We start from the raw sequence: 23,008 nt of genomic DNA, 5'->3' as shown, positions 1-23,008 counted from the left end.
CTTTTCATCGATCTCCCTTTTCCTGTGACAAGGCTATTAAACAATTTCTAATTTCTCCTCTTGTGCTGACGACTTCTTCTCTTGTTGATATTGTTTTCAGGTAAATGACCCAGCTCTCAGACCCACCGGGCTTTATTGCAACCAACTTTCCTCCGATCTTTTGAAGACAGAAGCAGATGGAGCACAGGTCAGTAGGACATTCCTAAGGCACAACTCTGTTGGGAAAATTTAAAACGGTTGCCTTACGCTGCCTCTGAGAATATTCTCAGAGAGGCAGTAGGATTCTACCCATGAACAGTTGCAAAAAAAAACCCTTCCCAAAGGCTGCCTGGCTTGGAATTGCATTGATTGAAAGTGGGCATCCTTTACACATCCTGGGATTGGCATTGGGACACAGTGACAAGCAATTTGTTTATTTCCATTTAATGTTGAGTGAAAATTTCCTTGATGGATTTTGTAAAGGAAAAGCCTATCCCATAAGATTCTTATGATTTTTCAGTTAGCTATTCCTATGCTAGCTCCTTTGCACTTGTCCCGATGCATGGCTTTGGAGATGCTCTAGGTACAAGAAAGGGCATACTGATTTTTATTTATAATATGTTTAATGTTGCGGTAGTTAGAATACAGTATTGTAGGCTACCTCTGCATTCCACTACCAGGGGTTTAATCCTAACTAGCTCAAGGTTGACTCAGCCTTCCATCCTTCCAGGGTCAGTAAATGAGGGCCCAGATTGTTGGGAACAATATGCTGACTCTGTGAAGCGCTTAGAGAAGGATGTAAGGCATTATAAAACAGTATATAAGTCCACATTATACAGTATAGTTATTTTTTGTAATCAGTGATATTCTCTTTCCTGTTTTGTGAAATCAGACATGCCCTTTCCAAATCTCAAGGATCTGTTGGCTATAAAATTGGCTTATGATATATCAGGTCACAAAAAATTGTTCCTAGTAGAATATGTGATACCGGAAAACCTATAAGTAGCAAAAACTAAAATTGAATCTATTCTTGAGTCAGGCAGACCACCAGTTCATATAAGGTCACTAGAATCAAATATTCTTATCAGTAATAGCAAAAGCAATAAATGAAGAAAACTGAAGAGCTAGAAGAACAATGTCACTTGAAATTCTCCTTTATAACAAACTAAATTTTGATTTTTTAAACTTTCATTCTGAACCCAAAATACAATTCAAACTTAAGTCACCCTATCCAAGGAGACCATTCCGGAGATAAGGGACTATAAGACAGAAAGTGATAACTTTCTTAGGCAATGCAGAAGCCTGAGGACAATATCTGGAGACAATCTTAACATCTGAGCAGGAAGGGACATGGTCACAGGGAAAACTTTAAAGATCAGAAACTTGGAAGCCATTACTGATTGCTATTGAAGATTGGAATTAGCTCCATACTCTATATTAATATTTCTGCTGCCATTTTACATTAAGTGTAGTTTCCTACAGGGGTGATCATAACAAACAACATTATGCAATAATCCAAATAATAGATAAATGTCTATGAGAATTCCATTGAAAAATCACTGCAAGCATAATCAGAACAACAGGTAGCATCTTCAGGTTGTAAACTATTCCTTAATGCAGGAGGGAAACACATCCCAATTTATAAGATAGATGCTCTGTTGACCAACCAACAGTAAGTTCAATTTTGCCAAAATTTGAATTTCTCTTTATTAGCCTTCATCTAGTCTATTATGAATCCCAAATTACCATTTCAGCACTTCCACAACATCACCTACATTTGATGAAAAGGAAAACAGGAACAGGAAGAAAGAAACAGTTTTTCTTCCTTGGCTTTCTTCCAGCATTAGAACAGAGGAAGCATTTTCTTTTTAAAACATCCAAACTGATATGAACCTTAAAAAATCTAGCTGCTGCTTCATTTTTTAAAAAAAGCTAAAATATCAGATATAAAATGGAATGAAAATTATCAGAGCTTTGAATGCTAATCTATTAGAAGTCATATTCTAATTTAAATTGACTATGTTAAAGCCAATTCTTGCCTTCATATTTCAAATGAATTAATAATACAAATATTTTAAACATATTTTTTCATGGAACTGATTTGACCAACTGCCATTTCTTAATGAGTGGGATTTTTTTTCATGGAAGGGTTTTTGAGAGTTCTTTTGTGGCTTAAAAACAATGTAAGACAGCTTGATAGCTCCCTATTCTAATTAGAAGATATGGCACCAGGCTGGAAAAAGCTGGTGTAAGCAATTGTTATCAGATACCATTATTACTTAGTGAGATTAAATAAATCTGCTGAGTTAATTATTCCTTCATTGTGACTGTCTGAAGCATCCATTATGCTCTGCCCCACCCACCGACCCAAAGAACACAGCACGCAGTCCATACAAACCTTGGTTTATTAATTAAGGGCTACTAATGAACGTTCTTAGTAGTCAGTCAAACACAAATACAGTTTAAACCACTCTTTTCTGAACAACGGCTGTTATTCAACTTCATTAACAGATGACAATAGTACAAGAAAAAATAACTCAATTCTGATGCAAAGTCTTTCATATAACAGTAATCGTACTGTGGTTGGCAAAACGCCCAGAAGCAATTTGCAAGAAAGATGACACTGGAAAACAAGAGCTGAACAGACATTTCTGAATTCAAGAAATGAAGTAATATGAATGAAGTTGTTTCCTGCAAATTGGCCCCATCTTCGTCAACTCTCAAAATAGGCTAGGGGATTGGCCCATTAGCCCTAAGCCTTACTCCTGAGGAGACCTCCTCCTCAGGAACCATTCCTGCCTTTTGGCAGCTCTGCATGCCCATGCATTGAGAACAGGCTCCTCCTCTTCTTCCTCTTTGCTCATTACAGTCTCTGGAGGTTCTGAAGGCCCTGGCTGAATCCCTGCCTCTGGCACCAAGTCTTCTCCAGCCTCCTCACTGTCTGACTCAGGTGCCAGCTGGTGGGCCACAACACATTAACATACTAGTCCTTTCAAAAACTCAGTATTTAAAGATGTGTTTCTTCATTTTGCCTGGAATAGCAGAGACGTGCATAGATTGCACAACAAATGACATAATCTCATTTTTCTAATGCATACTAGAATGCTGTTATAATCAATGTTTGGTTTCACATATCAATTATAACATAATAAAATGGATTTGATTTTGATATATAGCATATTGTAAGAATCTAGCCATTACCGTAGTACAGTATATCCCTCTTCCAAACACATGCAGATTCTTCACTAAAGCTTAAGGAAAGTACAGACCAACATTCAATTTAGAAAAACTACTACTGAGTCATGAAACTGCTCTCTATTTCAATAACGGATGAAAAATAGTAAAACTGAATATTGATGTTCAAAGCATAAAGCCTTGTGATAACTACAACTACTATAATAATTTATTTATTTATTTATTCAATTTTTATGCCGCCCTTCTCCTTAGACTCAGAGCGGCTTACAACATGTTAGCAATAGCACTTTTTTAACAGAGCTAGGCTATTGCCCCCACAATCCGGGTCCTCATTTTACCCACCTAGGAAGGATGGAAGGCTGAGTCAACCTTGAACTGGTGATGAGATTAGAACCGCTGACCTTCAGATCTACAAGTCAGCTTCAGTGGCCTGCAGTACTCTACCTGCTGCGCCACCCCGGCTCATTAATGATGATGATCTCAAAGGGGTTTTTTTGTTTGTATGATTAGCTTTGCCAGACAACTCTTTGCCAGCATTTCAACCTATAAGGAATAATATTTGCATAGAAATATGGATCTGTGAGATTTATGACTAAGATTGAGATCAGAGAAGTCACACTAGCAATACTCCAAATTATGTATCACCCGAATCATATTCAGGTGCACCCATAAATGAAAAAGGGGTCGGTTCCGTTTTCCTTCCTTGCTGGTTTGCTCAGTGACGTGATGCATGGGCATGTGCGTATGTGTAAACAAAGTTTCTGTGCATGCATAGAAGCAAAAAACAAGGTGGTGGCACCTATGGCGCTGCCAAGAGAACCAGCTTGGAGGGATAGCAGGCCTGGATTGCTGCTGGTTCCAACAACCCAGGCCGCCAAGTTACTACCTTTTCCGTAGAACTCGTATGAACCAGGAGGAACCCACCTCTGCATAGAATCATAGGGCAGGAAGGGACCTTGGAGGTCTTCTAATCCAACCCCCTGCCCAAGGCAGCAGATTTTTAGGTAATCCCAGACAAATAGTTGTCCAATCTTTTCTTGAAAACCTCTAGCAATGATATATCCACCATTCTGAGAAAAAAATTGTTCCATTGATTTTTCATTCATTGTGCCAGGAAATTCCTTCCAATTTGCATCTTCCTCAATGAGCTTTCATCCATTGCTGCTTGCTACTTTTATCAGTACAGTAATACCTCTAGATACGAGCTGCTCCACATGCGAGTATTCCAAGTTACGAGCCGAGTTCGACACCCAAGCTCAAATTCGGGATACGAACCGAGCTTCCATTAGGTGGCGCAAGAATTCCATGCTTCCAGTTATCTCCGCGCGAAAAACAAAGTCTAAAGGCATTAGTTCGAGATGTGAGTTGATCGACATACGAGCTCAGGTCTGGAACGAATTAGACTCGTATGTCGAGGTACCACTGTACTATATAAAATATCATTCCTAATTTGATCCTCTATCAAATTGGCATACTATTAACAAAGATGGGAATTACAATTCAATTTAGAAAGCACCAGCCGGGGAGATTTCTTATTAAAAGCTGAGAGGCTTTCACCGCTCTTGAGAGGAAGAGGATACTGCACTGTGTAAACAGTGAAACGCAATAGTCCCACAAATCATAACATCATAAAATCCAAAATGGATTTTAGGCCATTCCATAATGGAGTGGAAGCAGCCAAGAAAACCTCCATCTAACATCTTATCACTAACATCTTGGGAGGGTTCATTGCAGGGTTAAATCCTTGGCGATTTGCAATTTGATGGGTAGGTTGTACTTCAAGCAGATGCTCTGTGCTTAGCTCCAGCTGGAAATGCTAATTTTTAAAATAGGTGTCAGTTTTTAGCCTTTAATGTTTTCTTGCAGTGAAAACAGAATTTCAACAATGTGGATGTTCATACTGACTTTGGAGCAGAAATGACATACATCTATAGAGTGAGGCAATTTATACACTGATTTACCCGAAATGTATGTGAACTGCTTCCTATTTAACTTCTTGAAGTGGTTAACAATAAAAATGCAATAGAAAGTGTATCTATATAAAAATTAAATTTACTTTGTAGACAGTATTTGTAGGCTTTTTTCCTCAAGGAAGTTGATAAATAGACAGCCTGCTAAAACAAATTTGCATAAGTTTGTGTACATAAGCAAGCTCAGTGATAAATAAATATTCTTCTTGTATTCTGAACTAAGTCCCAGGTATAAGCTTATTAAGTAGATTAGTCAGAATGTAAATATATTGGCCTACTGTTCACGTCCGTTATAAAATTTATTAAGGTACAATGATACCTCGTCTTACGAACCCCTCGTCATACGAACTTTTCGAGATACGAACTCGGGGTTTAAATTTTCTTTGCCTTGTCTTAAAAACCCTTTCAATCTTACGAACCTGAGCCCGGGTCCATGGGCTCTCTTACTGCGCGTGTGCTCTTACTGCGCGTGCACTCTCTGACTGCCAAAGGGCTTCCCCTGCCTTGTGACTGTTACCACCGGGATTTCCCATTTGGTTGCCACCCCCGCCGGAATTCCCCGCCCCCTTTTGCTTGCAGCTGAGGTGGGGAACGCTGGAGCTGCCCCATTTCCCTGCCACTTTCCCCTCTAGCCCTCCGCTTCCTCTGCTCCCTGCAGCCACCCCATCCCGCTGCTAAAATCAACCCTCCAAAAGCTTCCTACACCACCTCAAATTGCCCCCAAAATCACTCCCCCCCAAAGCTTCCTACACCACTCCAAATCGCCCCCAAAATCACTCCCTCAAAAGCTTCCTACACCACCTCAAATTGTCCCCAAAATCGCTCCCCCAAAATCTTCCTACACGACTCCAAATTGCCCCCAAAATCGCTTCCCCAAAAGCTTCCTACACCGCCTCAAATTACCCCCAAAATCACTCCCCCAAAAGCGTTCTACACCACTCCAAATTGGCCCCAAAAATGCTCCGCCAAAAGCTTCCTACACCACCCCAAATCCCCTCCAAAATCTGTGCCCCAAGTTTCCTACACCGCTCCAAATTGCCCCCAAAACCACCCCTCCAGATGCTCCCTATGCTACCCCAAGTTGCCCACAAAATCGCTCCCCCAAAAGCTTCCTAAGCCACCCCAAATCATTTCCAAAGTCTTCCAAATTCACCTCTCCTTTTAAAATGCCTCGTTTCTCCTTGCTGCACTTCTTCACTGCATTTGCCTTTGTTAAATCGATTTGGGTGGCATAGGAAGAAGCTGGAGTGGCGATTTTTGGAGCAATTTGGGGCAAGATAGGAAGCTTTTGGAGTGGCGTTTTTGGAGCAATTTGGGGCAAGATAGGAAGCTTTTGGAGTGGCGATTTTTGGAGCAATTTGGGGCAACGTAGGAAGGTTTTGAAGGGGTGATTTTGGGAGAGATTTGGGGTGGCGTTAGCCTTCGTTAGGACCTCCATTCCTCACTTCTCCTTGCTGTCCGTCTCCACGCCGTAAGCCTTCACTTTGTATGCCCACGGTTTTTTTTTAAGCCTTAAAGTTTCGATTTTCCTAATAGTTTTGCACGCATTATTTGCTTTTACATTGATTCCTATTGGAAACAATGTTTCATCTTACGAACTTTTCACCTTACAAAGCTTGTCCCAGAACCAATTAAGTTCGTAAGACGAGGTATCACTGTACTTTAATTTGAAACAATTTGTACTCTGTGCTAAATGCATACTAAGAATATGTTTATACATATGTATAGTTTCCAAACTTGCATAATTTACACCTGTGAAGTAAGAGCTTACTTAACAACAGATTTAAATAACAATGCAATTTTATTTTTCAATGTTCCAGCATTCTGAGTCCATTTCTTTTAATGTCATACACTTTGCTATAGTACCAGCTACTGCTCTTTGGCACCACTTCCCCAATACTATTCAGGATTCCTAATATTGGTTGCCAGTTCCTGGGTTCTGCATGCCTGCGTTCATAAATCATTCTGCAGCTTTGACTATTTCTTCAATATTTTATCCTGCCTTCGATATTTTTATAAGTGGCAGACATACCTAATACTCCTTCCTCTTCCTATTTTCCCCACAACCACCATGTGAGAAGAATTGGGCTAAGAGAACATATGTGGCCCAAAGTCACCCAGCTGGCTTTCATGCCTAATTAGGACTAGAATTCAGTCTCCTGATTTCTGCCACTAGACCAGAGGTCTTCAAACTTGGCAACTTTAAGATTTGTGGACTTCAACTCTCAGAATTATCCACCCACTATGCTGGCTGGAGAATTCTGAGAGTTAAAGTCCACAAGTCTTAAAGTTGTCAAGTTTGAGGACCCCTGCACAGTGGTGGGCTGCTAGCTGGACCACCTAATTGGGCTCACCTCCTGGCTTTGGAGGTACCATGAGTTCAAGCGGAATTATGCTTCTGCGCCCGTGCAGGTAGCAAAATCACACACAGAGACACTGGTTCATCTGCTTTCCGGCAAGTTTCTTTGCTTCTTCGCATGCATTTTAACCTATGCAAGTGCAAAGTTATGCATATCAGGGCAAAGAATCACAATTATATCTACCAACTGATGGGGACCAAGCTTTCTGAGACAACCTAAGAAAGGGATCTTGAGATTTTGCTGGACAGCTCAATGAAGATGTCAACCAGTGCGCAGCAATACTAAAAAAAAGCAAATTCCATGCTTGGCATGATTAGTTAGGGAATTTTTAGTGTTTTTTAAATTATTAGATTTGTTTTTTACATTGTTCTTGTTATTGTTGTGAGCCGCCCCGAGTCTACGGAGAGAGGCGGCATACAAATCTAATTAATAATAATAATAATAATAATAATAATAATAATAATAATAATTTAAAAACAACAACAATAATAATCGAAAATTGGTCGGCAAGTGTTGTATTGCCTCTGTACAAATTGATGGTGAGACCACATAGCCCTCTTTCTGCTCAAGATCCCCATGGGCAATTGGTGGGCCACTGTGTGACACAAAATGTTATGTTCTTGCTACCTGCACAGGCGCAGAAGCATAATTCTGCTCGAACTCACGGTACTTCCAGAGCCCCGGAGGCGAGCCCAATTAGGCATTCCGGCTAGCAGCCCACCCCTGCCCCTGCACTAGACCAAACTCGGCATTGAGGAAAAGGCTACCCTACATTGTCCTCCTCTTCCCCCACGCCCTCCCAACAAACCTGGGACCTCCAGGATAACCCACCTTGTCTCGAATGCAAGACGATATGAACTTTTTAACCTAGCTCTGATCCAAATGAGTGCAGCGGTTTTCTTTTTGTAGGGCAAGAAGACAGAAGAGCCCTTCTCTGTGGTGACTACAGACTAGAGGAATTCTCTAGTGAGTTTCCACTTCACCGTAGTACCCAGTCCATCTGTCCGGGGGGGCCTTTTCCTATGCTTGGCTAACAGTCTCTTTTGTGTCCTGGCAGGTCCAGCAGGTCCAGGTGTTCGCTGATGTGCAGTGTACGGTCAACTTGGTGGGCGGAGACCCCTACCTGAACCAGCCTGGCTCCGTGGATACACAGAAAGGCAGCACAGCCTCTCAGACCCCGCAAGCCCAGCAGAAAAGTCTTCTTCAGCAGCTACTGACTGAATAACCCACTTTTCAAAAGGAATGTGAAATTTAAATAATGACATACGGATATATAAATATATATATATATAAATATATATGTATATTATATATTTTTCTGAGATTTTTGGTATCTCAAAAACTTGCCGGCATTTTTCAGCTCTTGTAGTATATGGAGAGCAGGGGGAGCAAAAAAAAAATCCCTCGTCCCCTTTTTGTTTTGTTTTTTAAGAAAGATGGATTTCAGCAAAGTGACAAGACAGAACCATTGAGCCAAATTTTACAGATTATCCTTATTTTTATAATCAGTTGCTGGCTTCTTTTCCCAGAAGGACACTACTAGTGGGGTTGAGGGTGGGTGTGGGAGAGCAAAAAAAAAGGAAGGCATGTGGCTATCAGGTGGAGGAGAAGAAGGGGTTGAATTCTCAGTTTCAGCTGGATCTGTCACTGATTTGCATCTTCAGTAAAAGCAGGAACGGGCAAATAATTTGTGCACGCTCATCTCTTCTTTGGGAAGGGATGTTCCTTAGCTATTCTTAAAGATGTACGCCCTCGCTCACTGCTTGCCCCCCAATTCGTTTGTGCTTTTCTTAGCAATCGTGAGTTTGTCAGTTTAAAGAAAAAATGATATTAATAATATTAATATTAATAATAATAAATATTTTGCCCCACTGTTTCCCCCCCCCCCATGTTTTATGCTGGTAAATAGACAGCCTCCTTAGTGACAAAGAGGTCTTTGTAGTATATAAACAACAAATCAAGTGGGAGTTCCTATGAAAACTAATATAATTGTTGAAAATAAAACATGTAAATCCATTTGGGGGATAATTGCAATTATTTTTAGGGGGGGGCAGAGGAAGTGGCTCCAAAAACAATGCACCAAGTGCATTCCACCCATTTCCAGGGGATTTGTAAGAGAGATACTGGGCCACAGGCAATTCTTGTTAAAATATGAAATGGAGGAAGTGCAGCGGATGTTCAAGCTGTAGTTCTGGCCAATATTGTAGATTTTTTTTTTAAAAAAATAAGTGATTCAAATTGAGCAGTCAACGCTTGTTTTGATTCTGTTTAACAGCCAAGGTAGCTTAAAACTATTTAAAATAATATGGATTATATGATTATAATAAAAAAGGCACTTCTCTGTGGAACGGGAGACAAGTTAATACTTGTTCCCTCTCAGGCCTTTTAATGTAAATAGCTCAAGACTTCTTGTATAAATTGGTTTCTTTCTCTTTTTAGTTGGGGATTGCTCTTAAATAGCATTGCTTTTGGAAGGGGTGTGGGATTTCTTTCTTTTCTCTCTTTCTGAAATTTTGTTGATGTGTGAAAATAAAACTGTGTAGCTTTTGTTAAATGAATTTGCAAGAGTTTAAAACACAAAGAGACAAACCCAATGGCTGATGTTGCATTATTCCTGAGAAAAGAGGGTGTGGACTTACAGTCTTCGGAGAGGGGCGGCATACAAGTCCAACTAATAAATAAATAAATAAATTTTGGACAGTCTGGAAGAGACAGAGCATCATGAGAAGAAAGGGATGATAATAAAGAAGGCTTGCTCAGCAAGTGATTAACAACAGTTCAAACTATCTCTAAGATGCGGAGATCTGCCCTACATCGTGGCATTTTAAAGTTCAGTTTTTCTCTTAATTTTACCCATGTGGATTGAAAAAAAATTAAAAAACTAGGAGAGAGAATGTTCACTGCTCAGACCTGAACTAAATCCAGCATGCTCACTTGCCGCTCTAATCATGCAGGGGTTTGGTTTTACAGAAATCAACCAGCATGAAGATGAAATATCAAGAAAATATTAAATACATTTATTCTACTGAACATGCCTCAATATTGTAGAATCATACAGCACTTAGACAAATCTTTACTGATGTTTAAAACGCCAAGCAAGATTAGGTCCAGTTAGTACTTGGACGGAATATCAAGAAATAGAAAGATTTTTTTTAAATCTCAAAAAGTAGCAACAATCCTTGGTTTATATAAACAGAGGCATAGAATCAAAATCACATGGAGTATTAGTACCGCTTTGTAAAACCTTAGTAAGACCACACCTGGAATACTGCAGCCTGTTTCAGTCGTTTCATTATAAAAAGGATGTTGAAACTTTGGAAATAGTGCAGAGAAGGGCAGCTAAGATGATTAAAAGACTGGAGATTAAAACATACAAAGAACTGTTGCAAGCTAGTCTAGATAAAAGAACTAGGGGTAACATAATAGTAGTATTCCAGTATTTGAGGAGCTGCCACAAAGAAGAGGGAATCTAGCTATTCTCCAAAGCATCTGAGGGCTCAAGAAGCAATGGAAGGAAACTAATCTAAGGAGATCTAAGGAGAAATGTCCTGACTGAACAATTAATCAGTGAAATAATTTACCTCCAGAAGTTGTGAATGCTCCAACACTGGAAGTTTTTATGAAGATACTGAATAATAGCAGTGAGGGGTTGCCACTAAGAGGGGGTCAGCTTATTTTCCTAAGCACCAGAAGGCAAGACAAGAAATAATGGATAGAAATGCATCAAGGAGAGAAGCAATCTGGAATTAAGGAGAAAGTTTCTAACAATGAGAAAAATTAACAGTGGAACAGCTTAACTTCATAAGTTGTGGGTGCTTCATCACTGAAGGCTTTTAAGAGACTGGACAGCTACTTGTCTGAAATAGTAAAGTCCCTTGTTTGAGTAGAGGATTGGACCAGAAAACCTCCAAGGTCCCTTCCAGCTCTATTCTGATTGATTATACATACATGTGTATTTGTAGCTGGGAGAAGACCAGATTGTTTGTTAGTTTGTTTCCAGTTATGCAAATTGAAAGAGACTTTTTAAAAAAGAGTAAACTTCCATGTATCCCAACTGAAAGAGGCTAATAACTAACTGGGCCTTGTTTTAGGAATTGTTTCCAACCAGGCCAATTTAACAAAATAACAGAAATTGGAAGTGACCTTGGAAGTCTTCTAACCGCGCCCCCCCCCCCCCAAGCAATCAGTATATTATTTCAGGCAAATAACTGTCCAGTGCCTTTTTTAAAAAAACCTCCAGCAATGGAGTGCCCACAACTTCTGAAGGCAAGCTGTTCGACTGGTTAATTGTTCTCACTCTCAGGAAATTACATAGAAACATAGAAGACTGACGGCAGAAAAAGACCTCATGGTCCATCTAGTCTGCCCTTCTACTATTTACTGTATTTTATCTTACAATGGATATATGTTTATCCCAGGCATGTTTAAATTCAGTTACTGTGGATTTACCAACCACATCTGTTGGAAGTTTGTTCCAAGGATCTACTACTCTTTCAGTAAAATAATATTTTCTCATGTTGCTTTTCATCTTTCTCCCAACTAACTTCAGATTGTGCCCCCTTGTTCTTGTGTTCACTTTCCTACTAAAAACACTTCCCTCCTGGACCTTATTTAACCCTTTAACATATTTAAATGTTTCAGTCATGTCCCCCCCTTTTCCTTCTGTCCTCCAGACTATACAGATTGAGTTCATTAAGTCTTTCCTGATACGTTTTATGCTTAAGACCTTCCACCATTCTTGTAGCCCGTCTTTGGACCCATTCAATTTTGTCAATATCTTTTTGTAGGTGAGGTCTCCAGAACTGAACACAGTATTCCAAATGTGGTCTCACCAGCGCTCTATATAATTTTCTCCTTAATTCTAGATTGCTTCCCACCTTGATTGTTTTCAAAACATTGCTTCTTGTCTTGCCTTCTGCTGCTTCAGATAATAGATTGACCCCCTGTGGCAGCCTCTCAAATATTGTAACACTATCATGTCGCCCCTGATCTTTTTCACTAAACTAGATGTGCTCAATTCCTGCCATTGTTCATCATGTCTTTTAGTCCCCATCCTTCTAATATTCTTTGTTGCTTTTCTCTGCACTTTTTCAGGAGTCTCAACATCTTTTTTATATCAGGACCAAAACTGGAAGTAGTATTCCAAGTGTGGTCTTACCAAGGCCTTATAAAGCATTAGTAACACTGTTTGTGATCTTAATTCTAGTTCTCCATTAAAGCAGCCTAGGATTCCATTGGGGTTTTTTGGCTGCTACCTAGGGGTGGGCTACTGCCCAGATTTTTTTGGGGGGGGGGGGGGGGCGCGCAGTAGGGTAGCAAAAATGGAACTCCACCCCAGAGCACCCAATTTGCACTGAAAAATATTGAAAGAAAATGCAGGGCATCCTGCATAAGCCATGCCCACAGTGTGGTAGTCAAAATTTTGGTAGCTCTTCACTGCTGCTACCACAAACTCTGGGCCAATATTTAAGTGATTGTCCACTAGGACTCCCAAGATTCCTTACAGTTACTGCTATTGAGCAAAGTTTCACCTAATTTGTATATGTATATTTGGTTTTTTTGCGTAAAGGTAAAACCTTACTTCTCTCCATATTGAATTTTATTTTGTTAGCCTATCTTCTGAGGTGGTATTCATGCCAGCTTGTTATTGTCTGCAAATGTGATGATTCCTCTTTTATTCCCTCTTCTAAATCGTTTATGAAGATATTGAACTTGGCCTAAGAGAGAACCTTGGGGTACCCCATTGGTTACTTTCCTCCATGTAGATACAGTTTCATTGAGGACTACATATTGAGTGGTTTGTCAATCAGGTATAAATTCATCTGGTGGTGATGCTGTCTATCGCACATAATTCTAGCTTAACAAGAGGTAGGTTGTGGTCTACTTTGTTAAGTGCCTTATTGAAATCCAAGTATATTACGTTCACAGCATTTCACTGGTCCATTAATTTAATCACTGTCATCTCCAGAACCATAAATCCTACAAATTTGAAATGTCCCTCTTGGCTGCTAGGTGCTCACTAAGAAAGGATTTTTTTCAAAATGACCATCAGAGCATAAGTATTGCTTATTTTATTATTGACAAGCTCTGATGCTAAGGAGTTCTACTCCCCCCTCCCAACCTGAAAAGAAATCTGATCCAAATGCAAAAATAAGCAGAGGAGTTTGCTTTGCTTTTGCTTTCACAGCAGCAATCAGATTTACTAGAGAACAGTTGAGCTAAGCCCCGCACAAACTCCTTCCTGTCTCCTTGCTCACACAGCAAATATTGTTTGAGTTTCCAAACACCTCTCAGCTCTCACACCAATGGATGCTGGTAGGCAGAGACAGATTTTTCCTCCCCTTATTTTCCTCCTCAGTTCAGATGAACCTGTTCCTTCTACTGTAATACCAGTTTAAAGGGAAAGAGGCAAGAAGTGCAGGAAAAGATTTAACAGATGCTATTGGGAAAACACAAATAAGAGAAGCTGCCTGTTTCTCCCATGGCAGTTCTATGTGGTGTGCTCAGAGTCAGTTGCTGTGGCCTAGAGATGGAGCTCTTGCCTCGCAATCAGGAGGTTGTGAGTTCGATCCCAGGTAGAGGTAGATGTATTAGAGGATAATATTTTTCCCCTATTGCTTTCCAGCAACTGGCATTTACAAATTATATCACTACTAATACAGTGGTACCTCTACCTACAAACACCTCTACTTATGAACTTTTCTAACCGGGTGTTGAAGATTTTTGGGCCTCTTCTCAAGAACCATTTTCCACTTACAGGGCCGGAAAAAGTGGGGAGAAGCCTCTGTGGGGCCTCCAGGAATCTGCTGGGAGGAAACAGGGCCGGAAAAGGCAGGGAGAAGCCTCAGTGGGGCCTATCTAGGAATCTCCTGGGAGGAAACAGGGCCAGAAAATGCGAGAAGCCTCTGTGAAGCATCTCTAGAAATCTCCTGGGAGAATATAGGGGCGGAAAAGGCGGGATAAGCTTTCATGGGGCTTCTCTACGAATCTCCTGGGACGAAACAGGGCCTCTACCCTCCCCGTGGTTTCCCCAATTGCACACATTATTTGCTTTTACATTGATTCCTATGGGAAAAATTGCTTCTTCTTACAAACTTTTCTACTTAAGAACCTGGTCACGGAACAAATTAAGTTCAAAAGTAGAGGTACCACTGTACTAATAGCAGCAAAAAAACTGTTACGAACACAGGCCACTGGCTGCATTTATATAATGGATTGAATAAACGGTACCCATTGACATTTTAGCCTAGTATGTTGAATGAAGAGCCCTAGTTTTATGGGCCATTGCAAATATACAAAATTGATTTAATCCATTCAGATGATTAAATTACAAGCAAATATCCCATGCAAGTATAGTAACAGATTCTCCATGAGTTTGTCTAATTCCTTTTCAAAAGTAGGCTTGAGAGTTTAAGACATCATCATCAGTTTGTGAAAGAAAATTCCATACTTTTATTATATATCAAGCAAAGGAATATTTTCCTCTGCTTATCCTGGATATCCCATTGTTCACCTTCAGTGCATAGCAGTTTTACAGTATTATCATATCTTGCTAAATTGAACCATACTTCATATTTTCTTCACATTCACCTATACATAGGTCTCTTTGGAGTGCTTTGAAATTCCTTTTCATTTCTATCATCCTGATGTTATCACTGCTCAATCCTAACTCCATATTTATAAACAAATTTAAAAATGCAGATCTCAAATAAATTATTGAAGCTATTTTTCTAACATGTAACAGTGTTCATAAGAGACCCCATTCATGAATTTTGGTTTTAGTGAGATTTTATCAAAAGCTTTTTGAAAGCTCAGAAGGGTTATATCTGCATCTATGAACTACAACTATAGTATTACTAGTGCAGATAAAAGAACTCAGAATATTCTGCAACCCCAAATATTATTTCCTAATGCAAATATATCTGAATAAGCAATCAAATTCCAGGAACAATGATTTATGATTTATTATATTTATATGCCATCCATCTCACCAATAAAGCAACTCTGGGCAGGTTAATACCCCAAATTCCTTATTAAGGCACCAAACGTTTCTTCTTAAATTGAGAAAATTGCCTTATGCCACATCACGATATACCTTGCCTCCTCATGATATCAATCCCATTATTTTTATATCTTTATGAAATACTCTGATTGAAGTAAATTCTTGCATCTCACAATTATTATATTGCAAAGGGAGGCTATAAAAAAAACCAAGGGAAGTATACTTTTATCTGGTCAACTGTGCTCATGGCTACAGAGGAGAAGGATCATTTCAAGAGTTTGAAATTCTTTACATGCTGATGTACATGTTCTTTCAGGTAAGGACGGAGGGCAATGCAAGTAGCTATGTTTTCTGGTTGTTCTATCCAGACCTTATGATCAATGCCATTCTGCTGCAGTTTCTCTGCTAACATACTCAAGGCACACTCATCTGGAGCCTAAGAAGAAAAAGAAAACAATCTCAGTGCAATATAGAATCAAAGATTGCTGTAGCAATCATAGGTTACCTCTGTCTTGCTAAAACTCCAATGACCAGCAACCCCCAAAATTATCTGCTTATCAGTTGGACTTTTTGTAGTAAACTGTATGAAAGTGCTGTTTTGAAGATAATTATCAGAGATGGCAATAGCCACAAATCTAAATGCACTTAAAATGAAGACCCAGCCCATACAAATGCATTGAATTCTGTGTCTTAATATTGTGCTGTAATACAATATTATGGATGTCCAAGTGCCACCTCTATGTTGATTGAAGCAGGCAGGATTCCCTTGGGTATCATTTATTGGGGGTCAAGGGAAAGGGAGGGTTTTGCCTTCTCCTTCTGCTCAAGATCCCCATGTACAATTGGGCCACTGTGTAACACAGAATGCTGGACTCGATTGGCTTTGGGAAGAAACTGTTATCTTAATGGTTTCTAGCAATTGTGTTTTGTATACATACATACCCATCTCTCAGGAACTCTTGTAGCAGACTATGTATTAAAGGTAGCATCACACAAATTTTATCTGTCCATTCCTTTCCTCCATAGCTAGGATATAATCAATGCTACACTGCAAAAGCTTGGATGCAGCTGTGCAATCTCCTGTATGCTGTTTCGCTGATTGGAATCCTCTAATTCGCAAAGTTTTGTTTTGCTTACAAAAAATGGGGGGCAGGGGGATTCTGTTGAATTCGAAATCCATCTGCATTTCCATTTGTGTGTGTTTACAGCTAAGCACCATTTTAGAAAAACAGATCAGTAGTCTGACTGGGCAGAAACCCTTTCAAGTACAGTCATCACTGTCCCAAGAAGTGGCAACTGTTTAGGCTTGCTAAAATAGAAACAATCGCATATCTAAATGCACTTACAACGAAAACCCAGTCCATACAAATGCATTGACTTCTATGTCTCAATATTGTGCTGTGATGCACAGAGATTATGCTGCAATTAGGAAAAAATTGAGATGTCGCTGCATCTTCATGGTACTTTCAAGACTAAATGCAGGACCTTCACTTCCCAAAGAGTTGAAAATGGGGAGAAAAGCAATAACGAATACTGTATAACTCTTAACATCAGTTTGGCAAAAAAAACCTCCTAAGTTTGCAGAAACCAGGATCACACGCATGAAACTTAATCGCAGGTTAAATGCAGTCATGTATTATAGTAGCATCCATACCACCCATTTTGCAAGGTTGTTTTAATGTTCTTGTCTTATGAATAAATGAAACACCTGTCCAAAGACTCCAGTTCCCTGTGCCTGTCAATCAGCAAAGCCTACCCAAGGGGAGCTGTCCTATTGGTTAGGTTAGTGCATGGGTAGGCAAAGTTGGCACTTATATGACTTGTGGACTTCAACTCCCAGAATTCCTGAGCCAATCATGATAGATAGATGATAGATAGACAGACAGACAGACAGATTTAATCAGATATCTATGGCACCTTTCTCCTGGGACTCAGGGTGGCTCATAACAAAGATTACAGTGCATAAAGAAATCTAATATTTAAATATATTAAAAATCTCACCACTTAACACATAAAAATCTAATTTAAATTTATTATAATTGATTCTTAATGTGTAGAATCTTTAAATTGATTCTACACATTAAGAAACAGAACAGCTGAAGTCCACATGACATAGAAGAGCCAACTTTGCCTACCCCTGGCTTAATGTTTCTCAAGCTTGAATAGTGGAAGATGAATGGACTTCAACTCCCAGAATTCCCCAGCCAGCAAAGCTGTATGTAGGAATTCTGGAGTTGAGTCTATCCCATCTTCAATTTGACCAAAGTCCAGAAACATGGTTAGTTAATGCTCACCTCCAGCACCACGGTCCTCATGCTGCCATCCTGGGCTAGATAAGCCGCGGTGTCTGGATGCTCGTAGTACGCGTGGACCACGGCCAAGGCGGCGTGGCAAGCCTGAGCCACCAAGGCCCCCAACGGCCACGACAAAGGCTCCCGTAACAAATCTCCCCTCAGCACCACGTATTGCACCAAAGAGCGCCCCGCGGACGCCGCCATCCTCAAGCCGGAAATGGGGTGGTTCCTAAAGGAACTCCGGGAAGAGATAAAAGAAGCGAGCCGCCCCGTTTTCCGTACAAGAGAACCATCTTAGGAATGGGGTACGCCATTTTGTTGTACGGCATGTTAAAAAAAAAACCCAGCCAGCTGAGGTAGAGCGCCTTTGACGGGAGACTCACTCGCGATGCATTTCGGGAAGAAGCAAAACTTCCGGATGACGCACTTCCGTATGCGGCGTGTTGTTGCTAGGCGGCGGGAGTTTTGAATCCATTTGAGGCGGTCCACTGCTGAAGCGACTGTACAGTAGTGAGATTTTAGTAGGCCCGTCAGGCAGGTAGGCTTCCCTCATGAATTTCTCCTCCGTGAGGAACAGATCGAGCCAGTCCGATCGTCCTCAGCAGCTTCAAAAGGAGACACAGAAATCATAGCAACGTGATGGTGGGAATAGCGTGCATTCATTTGCCACAACATTTCCGAAAATATTTTTTCTGGGTTTGAAGATCACTCTACTTCCTCAATTTTTTTTTATAAAGATTGTCGCCAGGTTCTTTGTCTGCTGCCTTTTCCCGCAAATAAAGTGTTTGAGCTAGGAATTTAAATGAGTATGTGTAATATAATGAGAGACAGCCAGGCAGTCGAATGTTTTGACTTCTGATTTGAATTGTAATGTGATGCCGGTTATTCTCGACTATTAATTGTTCTGGCTGAGAACGATGGGGATTACAATGCAATGCATTGGGATGGCAGTGGGGAAAATTGACTTATGTGGTTATACCGGTGGGTTAATATTTTTTTTTAAAAAATACTAGGTACCGATTGAGCTAGGTAGTAAACCATGTAAATCAACCTAACTGTTTAAACCATAGTGGTTTTTTCCTAAAAATGATTAATTCTCTTCCAGAATTCAACGTTTCACCCTTGACATTCATTCATTAAGCCATTCTTTCTGGTGAAGTTCTACAGGAACCTGAGGAAGTTGTCCCCCTTCTAGAACCAGAGAAGAAAATCTTGCAGGATTTTATTATTGTTTTGGCTTCTTTTTAAGGAATTGAAATTTTAAAATGGGCGAAATTTCTTTTTCAAGTGGTAAGTTAACGGGCAACTACTCTGTCCTAGTTTAAAATGTTTAAAGAAAGTGAGATGGACCCCTCTACAGTATTCACCGGCTTTTGTATAGAGTGCTGCTTATCAGAATGGAAGATCAAATTAGTGCTGTAATATGGTAATTTATATTGAGCAATTAGAAAGCCAATATAGCTGAAGAAAGTCTGAAGATTTGGGCAATTGTCTAATTCAGGGGTCGACAAAGTTGTTCAGAATCTAGGAGCCAGCCAAAAAATTTAGGAGCCAGAATTTTTTTTAAGCAAACTTGGTTTTTTGCCGAGTCTCCACCTGACATCGCTTTCACCCCCTCCCCCCCGGCGCAGGCCTGGCTCCGCCGACCCGGCACACTTTTTATATTTACAAAATCCTGGGGCACACCACCAACCAAAATGACACAAATCTAATAAATAAATAAATAAATAAATAAATAATAAATAAATAAATACATACATACATACATACATACATACATACATACATAAATAACCCCCTCATATATACAATCCCATGTAACATCCCCTTATAAATACAGTCAATCATCAATCATCCCTCCTGAAATTTATACCACTGTCTCATTTATGGGTACTTCTCCTGTCTTTCCCCCTTTTCTCTCTCATGTTTCTCATTTCTCTCTCTTCCTCCCTTTTTCCCTCATTCCTTCTCCCTCTCACTTCTCCTCTTTTTCCATCCCTGTCTCTCTCCCCCCCTTATGTGTGTGTATGTATACACACTCCAACCATTTCCAAAACCAGTTGAGGGCTGGGTTTTTTTTCTCTTTTATCCTTTTCAAAAACAGGTGTGGGCTGGGGGGGGGGTTTCTTATTATTTGGATGCTTTTTACCATATGCTTCAAGAATCACCTCTCTCTCTCTCTCTTTTGTTTCTCTCTCCTCTCATTCTCTGCCTCAATCATTTTATCATTTCTCCTTTTTTCTCCCCTTTTTGTTCTCATTTCTCTCACTCTCCTTTCCTCTCCCTATCTGTCTTGCTTTTTCTCTCTCTTGTTCTCTTATTTTCTCTCTCTCTCTCTTGTTCTTTCTCTCTCTCATGCTTTCTCTCTCTTGTTCTTTCTCTCTCTGTTGCTCTCTCTTATTTTCTCTCTCTCTCTCTCTTTCCTTTCTCTCATTCCCTCTTTCTCTCTATCCTTTCTATCTCTCACTCTTTCCTTCTCTCCCTCCCTTTCTCTCTCTTTCCATTCCCTCTTTCTCTCTATCCTTTCTATCTCTCACTCTTTCCTTCTCCCCCTCTCTTTCTCTCTCTTTCCTTTCTCTCATTCCCTTTCTCTCTATCCTTTCTATCTCTCACTTTTTCTTTCTCTCCCTCCCTTTCTCTCTCTTTCCTTTCTCTCATTCCATCTTTGTCTCCTGGGGCTGACTGCGCCTGCCCTGCACCCCCCACCGCGGAGGGAAAGCATTTGGCATCGGCACCGCCAAACCCCCCCCCCCCCTCCACAAGCAGCAAAAGCCTCTGCGACTGAGCCGGAAGGCAAACGGTGCACCCCGCCGCTTAGGCTTTTGCTGCTCCTGGGGGGGGGAGGATTTTCTCCTCCCCGCCCCCCCCCCCCGGCAGCCAAACGTCGCTGGTGCAGGAAAGCAGCGTGTTAAAAGGCGCGCTGCTTTCACGGAAAACAAACCCGGCTTTCCTGGCAACGGAGGATGACAAGCAGGAAGAAGCGGGGTGGAGCAACGCCAGGCTCAAGCAGGCAGCTTCCGCGCGTTTCTTTCAGCGGAAGAGGAGGAGAGGGAGCGGATCGGGTGGGCGGGGGCAGCGCCTTCTACTGCCGGCGCCTCCCCGCCCCCGCCCCCCCCCCCAGGCAGGCAGGGGAATGGGAACTGCGCGCCCATGGAAAAGGGCACGCAGGGGGGTATTTTGGGGTGTGCGGGTAGCGGCGGCGGGCAATAGCCGGGGGGCGGCTTCTGCAAGTGGGAGCTCCAGGGCTGAAGCCTCAGCCCTGGAGCTCCCACTTGCAGGAGCCACCTCGCGGCACACCGGTTGAAAAACACTGCTGTATACACATACAGTACAGCAGGCAACATTTTCTAGGCGCCAGACAACATTTTCTAGGCGCCACTGGCGACCAGGCGCCTGGGTTTGTCGAACCTTGGTCTAATTATAATTAGGTTTTAAGTTAATGTATTGCCTGTCTAATATCTAGAATTATAGTTTGTTCTAAATCCAAAACAGATAATAGACATAAAAAGTATGTAAAGTTGACTGTAGATCTGTAGGTCAGTGGTTCAAATCTCATCACCGGCTCAAGGTTGACTCAGCTTTCAATCCTTCCGAGGTGGGTAAAATGAGAACCCGGATTGTGGGGGCAATATGCAGACTGTTAAAAAAGTGCTATTGCTAATATGTTGTAAGCTTCCCTGAGTCTAAGGAGAAGGCCATTCTTTCTGGTGAAGTTCTACAGGAACATTAAAAAAAAAAAATCACATAAATAAATAATAGAATTATATATATATATATATATATATATACATATATATATACATATACATACATACATACATACATACATACATACATATATATATATATATATATATATATATATATATATATATTGTTCTGAGTTCGGGTTTTGCCCTGTGTAATGTTTTGCATGTCTATGCGACGTTTCGGTGAAATCACATTCACCATCTTCAGGCTGGAGTTCCAATCTTTGTGTTGTTGTAAATGGAATATTAGCAACTGACATTTCTTCCTAGTATGTAGTGTGGGGGTGGAGATTTGCTTTGAATGTAGCAAATAGATTGGGTGACTATGCTTCAGTGATCTGATTGGTTGGTGTAATCATAGTTATTAGAAGGAATGACATGAAGATTTTATGAAGTTTTTTGTTTAAGGCTGATTTCCAAATATAAAATTCTAAAATCATAATAATTAGAAGGATTGACATGTTGATTATTATGAAGTGTTTATTTTGTTTAAGGCTGGTTTCCAAATCTCTGGCAGGCGGGAGGTATCATCTCTTTTATTTAAACAAAGGGGTCTCCTCTCAATTTCGATAGCTTCTAGAGAGATTCTTTTATATAAATTCTCTGTTTTGTGGAGTAATTTAGTTTTTTCAAAGTCAATTTCGTGCCCTGTTTTTTTAATGTGCTGGACAAGGGAGGAGGTCTTTTCTTGTTTTTTGACTGCATTCACATGTTCTGCTATGCGTTGGCTCACTCTTCGGTTAGTTTGTCCAATGTATGTGGCTGCACATGTTTTGCAAGGGATTTCATAGATTCCTTGGTATTCCAATTGGATTTTATCTTTGGGGCTCCTTAGGATATTAGATATTTTTTGGTTAGTGCAAAATGAGGTTTTGATGTTATGTTTGTGCAGAATTTTACTCATTTTATCCGTGGTGCCTTTGATGTAAGGAAGGATGGTGGTGCCATTGTCCTGTTCTTGATCTTGTTTTTTGGGGGGTGTCTCTTTATTGATTAGGTTTGTTATTGTTTTCTCTTTGAATCCATTAGAAATTAGTACATCTTTGAGTTTGTTCAATTCAGTTTTTAAGTGCTCATGGTCAGCTAAGCGTTTGGTTCTGGTGATGAGAGTTTTGGCCACTGAGGTGATTTGTGCGGGGTGGTGGTGTGAGTGTGCATTTAGATAACGGTTGGTATGGGTTTTCTTTTGGTAGATAGTATGTCCTAGGCTGCCATTGGGTTTTTTTATAGACCAGTACATCTAGAAAGGGAAGTTGATCATTGATTTCTGTTTCCATAGTAAACTGTATTTTGGGGTGTAGGCTGTTGAGATGTGTGAGGAAATTGTCTAGTTTTTCTTTACCATGTGGCCAAATTACAAAGGTATCATCAACATATCTCAGCCAAAGTTTGGGTTTGTATTTGGCTTGCTCTAAAGCATTATTTTCGAAATATTCCATATAGAGGTTGGCTATGACAG

The 23,008-nt window shown here is 40.5% G+C and overlaps 3 protein-coding genes across 9 annotated transcripts in view; 2 read left to right on the top strand and 1 right to left on the bottom strand.

Moving 5' to 3' along the window:
* Positions 1 to 10,093, top strand: part of NCOA1 (nuclear receptor coactivator 1) — a 426,703-nt gene extending 416,610 nt beyond the window's left edge. For 2 of the 4 annotated variants that reach the window (XM_070734872.1, XM_070734876.1), the window contains 2 exons: positions 101 to 187; positions 8,562 to 10,093. In XM_070734872.1, coding sequence (XP_070590973.1) covers positions 101 to 187; positions 8,562 to 8,729 — 255 coding nt within the window. In that variant the 3' untranslated portion in view covers positions 8,730 to 10,093. Of the gene's footprint in view, positions 1 to 100; positions 188 to 8,413; positions 8,471 to 8,541 lie in introns of all 4 variants that reach the window. The other 2 variants (XM_070734874.1, XM_070734875.1) reach the window with 2 other exon arrangements.
* Positions 10,094 to 15,453: 5,360 nt separating this feature from the next.
* Positions 15,454 to 18,142, bottom strand: PTRHD1 (peptidyl-tRNA hydrolase domain containing 1). The gene is made up of 2 exons (XM_070734871.1): positions 17,801 to 18,142; positions 15,454 to 15,942 (listed from the first exon to the last, which is right to left on the bottom strand). The coding sequence occupies exons 1-2, from the start codon at positions 18,002 to 18,004 to the stop codon at positions 15,772 to 15,774; spliced, it is 375 nt and encodes a 124-aa protein (XP_070590972.1). The 5' UTR covers positions 18,005 to 18,142; the 3' UTR covers positions 15,454 to 15,771.
* Positions 18,143 to 18,172: 30 nt separating this feature from the next.
* The window catches only part of CENPO (centromere protein O), a 42,360-nt gene continuing 37,524 nt past the window's right edge, over positions 18,173 to 23,008 (top strand). Inside the window, exons 1-2 of one of the 4 annotated variants that reach the window (XM_070734867.1) lie at positions 18,173 to 18,338; positions 18,906 to 19,090. In XM_070734867.1, the coding sequence (XP_070590968.1) occupies positions 19,066 to 19,090 (25 nt within the window). In that variant the 5' untranslated portion in view covers positions 18,173 to 18,338; positions 18,906 to 19,065. Of the gene's footprint in view, positions 18,443 to 18,905; positions 19,091 to 23,008 lie in introns of all 4 variants that reach the window. The other 3 variants (XM_070734869.1, XM_070734866.1, XM_070734868.1) reach the window with 3 other exon arrangements.

The sequence above is a fragment of the Erythrolamprus reginae genome, chromosome 1, assembly GCF_031021105.1.
Source record: "Erythrolamprus reginae isolate rEryReg1 chromosome 1, rEryReg1.hap1, whole genome shotgun sequence".
Lineage (NCBI taxonomy): Eukaryota > Metazoa > Chordata > Lepidosauria > Squamata > Dipsadidae > Erythrolamprus > Erythrolamprus reginae.
Note: the sequence above shows the minus strand (reverse complement) of the source record. Positions and strands in the feature narration are given on the sequence as shown.